Source organism: Hyperoodon ampullatus, assembly GCF_949752795.1.
Source record: "Hyperoodon ampullatus genome assembly, chromosome: 9".
Lineage (NCBI taxonomy): Eukaryota > Metazoa > Chordata > Mammalia > Artiodactyla > Ziphiidae > Hyperoodon > Hyperoodon ampullatus.
The window spans coordinates 51388406-51396285 of record NC_136922.1 but is presented as its reverse complement, the minus strand read 5'-3'; the positions used below and the strand labels follow the sequence as shown (position 1 = coordinate 51396285).

General features: G+C 39.8%; 1 protein-coding gene across 1 annotated transcript; it reads right to left on the bottom strand.

Annotated features, from left to right (window-relative positions):
* Positions 1-3097: 3097 nt before the first annotated feature.
* On the bottom strand, positions 3098-6836 carry TFPI2 (tissue factor pathway inhibitor 2; the record flags this gene model as incomplete). The annotated part of the gene is made up of 5 exons (XM_079711677.1): positions 3098-3177; positions 3507-3677; positions 4873-5052; positions 6287-6469; positions 6749-6836. The coding sequence occupies 5 exons, from the start codon at positions 6834-6836 to the stop codon at positions 3098-3100; spliced, it is 702 nt and encodes a 233-aa protein (XP_079567803.1).
* Positions 6837-7880: the final 1044 nt, after the last annotated feature.

Sequence of the window (7880 nt, the reverse complement as noted above, 5' to 3'; positions counted from 1 at the left end):
ACAGGCCTTATTCAACTGAAAACCTTTTAATGACAGGCTTTTTGTTGTTGTTACATCTCATACTCTATAAAAGCACTGTCTCCTCTTTTTCCTCCTTTTTTTTTTTTTTTTTTTTTTTTTTTTTTTTGCGGTATGCGGGCCTCTCACTGTTGTGGCCTCTCCCGTTGCAGAGCACAGGCTCCGGACGCGCAGGCTCAGTGGCCGTGACTCACGGGCCCAGCCGCTCCGTGGCATGTGGGATCTTCCTGGACCGGGGCACGAACCCGTATCCCCTGCATTGGCAGGCAGACTCTCAACCACTGCGCCACCAGGGAAGCCCCTCTCTTTTTCCTCCTTCTAAAAATTTTTTTGGTTTGTTGGAGGAACTAGGATATTTGTCCTGTAGAATGTCCAATGTTATGTATTTGGCTGATTGACTTTCCCTGGTTTCTTCCAACTTGCTCCTTTACCCCCCAAGAGCGCCTTACAATCTGGCAGTATGATAGACAGTAAGCTCTAGAGACTGGCCTAACTTCAGGTTTAATTTTTTCTCTCTTTCTTTCTGAAAGATTACTTCATCAGAAAGGGTGTACACTTCTTATTGCATCACATCCAGAAGTGAATAATGTCTGTTGGCACACTTTTAGTAATGTTAAGATTATCCATGGGTTCAGAAACATTAGTCTGATTTCTCCATGATACTGTTCCCCATCAATCTTTCATGCCATGGTTTCAGCATCCACAGATGATCGTTACCTAGATGCATACTTCATTAGGGGTATCTTCTAACATTTTATTGCATGTATTAGGTAGGATTCTTCTATGAGTAACTTTCTCTCATACACTATTTAGTTGTTAAGACTAAATAAAAAAGGATAAGTACTTTAGTATTTTTCTAATTCATCAGTTTTCAGAGTAATGACATAGTGCCCTAGCAACCTCTAAGAGTCACCAAGGAGGTATGTGTGTAATTATTAACTCATGTTGTATTCATATTTATATACTTATATATATTGTGGTCATTGTTTGTTTTGATGCTCATATTGCCTCATTTTAGGTCAGTGGAAGTCCCCTAATGTTACTCTTCTGTTTTTGTGACATGATTCATTAGTCTTTTTTTTTTTTTTTTTAATTCATTAGTCTTTGATAGTTTCCTTGCTTTACAGCATAAGATGGCCCAGGTTCATCTTACACATTTCCTGTCCCAGACCTAGACTCAGCAAGCTCTGGTTTCTTTTAGTGACCATAATCTGGACGGATTGTCAAAAGACTTTTCAATGAAAGGGTGGGAAATACATTTTTATAGAATATATAATATAGTATTCTATGTATGATAGGTTCAAAATAACAATATTACTAATCAGACTAAAAAATGCATTTTTAGATATCTTCAGAATTTATTTGACTCTTAGATTATATCCTCCAAAAGATACAGAGTCAAAATACTAGTTTTGGAAGTCACTGAAAATAATTACATACCCTTTTGTAGTTATGCTACTATTTGATATTCATTTAAGTTCAATTGTTTTGTTTCCAATTTTAGAAGGAATGCTTTTTATTCTTTTTGATTTAATTTTATTTTTTAATTACACAAAATATTTACTTGTTCCAGGATCAAAATTATAGTAAGGTACATTCACATAAATTTCACTTCCATACCTGTCCACTCCTTTGTCTCCTACCTCATCTTATAGGTAAACGTTTTTAATATCTTTGTATCTTCTGTGATTTGTGTGTGTGTGTGTGTTTATTCATATTGTTCTAGACCCTGTTTTTCTTTAATGTATCCTGAGGATCAGATGATATCCACATATAGATAATTTGCTGATTTTTCATCCATAATTTCTTCAACCAACCCCCTGTTGATGAGTATCTGGTTTGTTTCCAGTTTTCAGTTATTCAAAATAATATATCAACTACGGCATATAGCATTTTGGGTTTGTTTTTTTTTGTCACAATACCTTTGGGATAGATTTTTAAAGGAGGGATTGCTCAAGAAAAGGGCAAATGTACTTATAATTTGGCCGTATCAGGGGCATACTTTAAACATTAATCTTGCCAAGAAAATGTCGGAATTTTAAAAAATCTTGTTGTTACAGAGAAAGAAAAAAACTGTTTAAAATGGGATGATCATATTTATCAGGAATATTTTATTAGTGGAATTTAAATTATTAAATTTATGCATTGTCTCTGGTATAGTATAAATAAGCACCTTGAACAGCACAAAAATTTTAACAACTTAATGCTGAGTGGGGATGAATGGATAGATGAAGAGAGAGAGGGACAGAGAATCCCCCCACCCCAACGCGAGGAGAACATTTCTGGTTGTAATTACTTTACTAGCTTTTTTTTTTTTTTTTTTTTGCGGTACGGGGGCCTCTCACCGCTGCGGCCTCTCCCGCTGCGGAGCACAGGCACCGGACGCGCAGGCTCAGCGGCCATGGCCCACGGGCCCAGCCGCTCCGCGGCACGTGGGATCCTCCCGGACCAGGGCACGAACCCGCGTCCCCTGCACCGGCAGGCGGACTCTCAACCACTGCGCCACCAGGGAAGCCCCTTTACTAGCTTTTTAATTCAGGCAAAACAGTACTTTATTTTATTATCTTTTAAATGACACTGTAGAAATAGAAGTAACTTAGCAGTGTCTATATAATAGCATTTGTAACATTTTTTGAAGTGTTGGTAAGTCTGCAAGTTTGTCCCTTGGGTCCAAAATATAATCTAAGTTTTAAATGCAAAATTAAATATATTTGCTGGTCCTTTTTATAATCCTATGTGTTATAAGACAATATAATCATATTCTTTTATTTTTCAGTTACTATCATCTTCTGAAATCAGGGAGAGCAACCCCAAGAACTGGGTGAGTCATATTTGCTTTTATATCTTTGCACAGCAAGAATTTAACCTCATAAAAAATAGTTGAACATTAAATTTAAAATAATAGATTCGCATTTGAATAGCAGCTAGTTATGTATAAAAATACACAAATTAAAAAATGTAACATATAAGAACTGGTGAATAAATCACTAATGATTCGCTTACTTGTGTTACCATATTATCCTTCAGATATAACCATAAAGGCATTCACAAGATGACATACGGAAAAAAAAAAAAAGGGTTAAAATTGCTTCTTCTTTATTTTCAGTCTTCTACTTGCAAAGAGAAGTTTTGGCATCTTGTTTTTTCCCTTTTTCAAGGCTAAGGTCAACAAGATAAAAATAAACATCATATTACCCAGTCTGTAGGCTCGCTATAAATCACCACTTCCGACATGCTTACAAACTCACCTCATCTTAATTTTAATGATTACAAAGTCAGTTTTACTCACTATCCACTTAGTCAATAACACTCTGCCTAGCCAGTATAAGCATTTTGACAAAACTGACCAGTACTAAAGTGCTATCTATGTAGAAGTAGTCTAGAAATGGCAATATGCTATTAGTAAAATGGATACATCAAAATATAATTTTGCTTATGAGTTATTTATAAAGTTAGTTTAAAAATTGAATAAGAAAAAAATCCACTACCTTTTACACAAATGCGTTTGCAGTCCTTCACGTTAACAAAGTTATTGTTATTCCCTCCACAGCCAGTATAGGTGAAGGCCTCACAGGCTTTGTGTCTTGGATTAAAATAATAGCGAGTTGCATTAGCAGAGCATAGTCCCTCATCTTTTGGACTATAGCAAAATGATGGACCTTAATGAAAAAGAAAATAAAATTAAAAATACAATAATACCAGATTTACTAAACTGTGCTGATTACTGAAGTAACTGAAGAAAATCTAATCCCATAGAAGCTTCATTCTGGATCCAAAATATCATACTACACCATTTAAAAAGTGTGCCTTGAATTTCAAAACAGCTTACATGCCATATTTTCTTAATTCTAAATTTTTATAAAGGGGACAGAATATCAAGCTATATCCTTGTATCGTTTGAATGTGTAAAGAAATTAAACCCGAAAAACAGATATGGCCAGGTAAAAATGGGCTACATTTCATGGGAAAATATGTGACATGCTTTGGTAAACTCTCTTGTGTTGGTAGTTTTATTTTAAATGTTTTTATCAGCTCTCCTTCCATTATTAATCAAGAATACATGTATCTAATTCCCAGGTAGCCACTGGAACACTTACATTTACATAAACAATTTAAAAGAACGCCAGCAACAACCATCTCCTCATTAATTCAAGATTTTGCATATTCAACACTGTATAGCTACAGAGCTTTATCAAAGTCTCTACCAAAGCAAGTTTTCCTTGTTTGTTGAACTTATTTATCTCTGTGTACGTGTCTCTGCTGTGCCTACAGAAAATGCCTGTGTAAACATTACATACTACCCAAGTAACCCATGATTTTAGGGATTGCATGGGGGGAATGTAGGTAAGAAATGGGGAAGAGAGAAAAGAGGGATAGAGATCAATTTGTGCTACAATTTGTAACTACTAAAGAACACAGAAATCTAACCAAAAACTTTAGAAATTTTCAGGTTTCACCATGAAGTCTTTCTATCGCACTGTCTCATATATACAACTGATTTCATACAAACCTGAGGTCATGTCATTAATGAAGATTGTAATTTTTTACGTGTAAATTAAGTAGATGAGAAATAGTTCTAAAGAATGCAGAAGAGGAAGCAAAACTTGAATCATAGCTTTGTCACTTTCCAGCCCTGAGAACTTGGCAAGTTGTTAACTTCTAGCTTGCACTCTAATATGTAGAACAGGGGATAATAATACTCCCTCAGAGGGCAATAGTGTGAAGATTGATATCATATTATATGTGAAATCACCAGAACGCAAACCATGTTCATTCCACATCAAATTATTTACTTTTTCACCCTAAAGCCTTAATAAAGGAATGAAATAGAAACACTGTAAAAAGAATATTTACCTTTCTTTGGTGCACAGAAGCCCATACAAGTAGCTTCATCCGGGAACCGGTTCTCACTGCTGTGACACCCGCCAGATACGAATTTTTCACATGCCATGGAACTTAGATTGAAGAAATACACTTCTCTGAGCTCCCCACACTGCCTCTTACTGACTTCCAACCGGCAAATCTTGGGAACTTCTAGGACAAGGAGAGCATAAAACAATGTTAGTAAAAAATTAACCTTCTTAGTATTACTTTCAAAACTTTAGTGTATTTTCAGAAACAACTGGTGGTGGCCAGGGATGGAGTGGGGGAAGGCATCATATTTAGTGCTGGGCTAGTAAACCCCCAAAAGACTGCCCACTAGTCCAGTTACAGTGAGTATTACAGTGAGTATCCAGTTACAGTTGTATCCCTGGGTCCAGAATCCACAGATTCAACCAACCCCAGACAGAAAATATTCAGGAAAAAAAATTCCAGAAAGTTCAAAAAAAAAAGTGAAACTTAAATTTGTCCTATGGTGGCAACTATATGCCTAGCATTTATGTTGTATTAGGCATTATAAGTAATCTAGAGATGATTTAAAGTATAAGGGAGGATGTGCATAGGTTATATACAAATGCTGTGGATTTTGGTATGAGGGGGTGGGGTCCTAGAACCAATCCCCACAGACACTGAGAGGCAACTGTATTCGGCTTTTTTTTTAACGGTGTCTCCAGACCTGGCTCGGCTATGATAAATTTTCAACTTCAGTGGAAAGACTATTCTCTCAGAGTATTCTGATTGTTTCTACATACGAAGTTAATCAAACTTATTCATAGGAATACACATTTTTCCCTGGCTCAGTTCCTTGAATAGCAGAGCCCCATGTTCTGTTACAGGCCTTAACAGAGATAATAAACATAATTAAAATAAAATCGAAAACAGCATCGTGAATCTCCACTATATCTCTATACTAATCTAAGACCTGATGGGGTAAGTAAGGTTATAATTAGCTAAATCACACTTTAATAACAAAATCCACTAAAAGTATTTCAGATTGATAGATAGTGGACACGAGAAAATTCTATTCTCAAGGAGGCATAAAAACCATAGGTTTAGAACTATGATAAATACAGACAAGCCCTTATGTTGCACCTAATACATTATACTCTTGCAGTGTTACGTCTTACTGGTGAAATCTTTTCCTGAGTCTGCACACGCAGTGAATTATGATAAATGCCAGTTAGGAGAGAGGAGATGTCTTAGGCGTTGTAAACTTTGTGATCACTTGTGGTAAACTGAAAAGCATTAAAAGCCTTACTTAATATTTGAGAAAATTCAGGCTAAAACTTACTGTAGAAGATGCGATCTGGAAAATAAGCTAAGTTACTACTAGCCCTTCAGTGCAAGGAGCAGCACAAGAGTCCTGAGTGTGCGTGCCAGCACTTACTCTGTATCCTCCAGCAAGCTTCATCGCAGGCCTCCCAAGTTTCGAAATTGTTGGCATTGCCCTCGCAGCCCCCATACATGAACTCGCGGCAGCTCTGCGTATACCTGTCATAGTAGTAACTGGGGATCCGGGCCCGGCAGGGCCCTTCATCCGGGGGCAGGAGGCAGATCTCCGCGTTATTTCCTACAGGAGGGGCAGAAGGAGAGCCAGAGAGTGAGAGAAGGAGGTCAGCCACATCTCCGCGGAGGGAGAGGCTTCCCGGGGAGTTCTGTCCCGGCAGCTTCCCAGCACAGCAGAAGGGCATCTGCAGAGAAAGAAAGTGCAAACTTGGGTGCAAGTGCCCCGTTGCATGGTGCACGGCAGCGATCGGGGAAAGCGGGGCACAGAGAGCGAGTGCAGGGGTCCGCGGAGCCCTCGCCGCCTGGCCGGGGCGATAAGGGGGTCCCCTGGGCAGGGAGATACCTGGCGGCGCTTGAGGAGCATCTCCCAGCGCAGTCCCCACCAGGAGCAGCGGCAGAACCACCAGCCGGAGGGGGCGAACAGAGTACATGGTGTCCGGATTCAAGCCGCCCGTGGGGTGAGGCGTCCCCAGAATGTGCCAGCGGGAGGAAGGCGCACAGCGTCCAACCTTGAGGCAGTCTGAGTTCCAGCGTGGTGGGTGCCGCTGCTTTATGTAGGGTGAGCGTCCTTCTGACCCGGGACAGGGCGGAGCGCGCCTTTGCGCAGCCCTGAGGGGAGACTGATTCATGCCCTGAGAGCTCTGACCCTGCCGCCCCCTGGGCGCTGGAAAGTGTGTGCGGCGCGGGGGGGGGGGGTGGGGGGGTGGGGGGGTGGGGGGGGTGGGGGGGGTAGGGAGGGCGGGAGAGGAATTCCCCACCAAGTTGAACCTGCCTCCCAAACTTTCTCCAGTGGCCGAGCGGGGATGACCACATGGGGCATTGTGTCAGAGATGGGAAGTCCACAGGCTAGAGGGAAATGACCTGGGTGTGATTGCACAAGGTTCCAACTTGCAGCATCACGCTGAAGCTTGAATCCACACGTTGAAAGCACAAAGTCCACGTCTTTGAAGGGCAGAAAGTGTGAAATTCACAGAGCCAAGGGGAGCTGGGCTCATTGCATTAGACCCTTTAATAGAAATTTAAGTATATGTATTTCTTTACATTTATACATAGATATACACATTCATATTTCAATCGAGCTCTAATTTACATTTCATAAAAGACTCATACTATTACAGTTGGATCAATTTTGACAACTATATATACCCTTGTAATCACCACTCCAATCAAGAATTAAACATTTCCATCACCCCAGAACATTCTCTCATACCCTTTCCCAGTCAATCCTTCCAACCCCAGGCCAGGGGCAACCATTCTGAGCACCACGGATTGGTTTCACCTGTTGTAAATCTCATGCAAATGGAATCATAAGATATGTACTGTTTTGTACTTCTTTTACTCCACTACTGTTTTTAAGACAAATGCTATTGTAGAGTTTGTTCCTTCTAGGTGTTGAGCAGTCTTCCAATGTATGAGTATACAACAAAGGTCCTATTATTGGACATTTGTGTTATTTCTAGTTTGGGGCAACTATG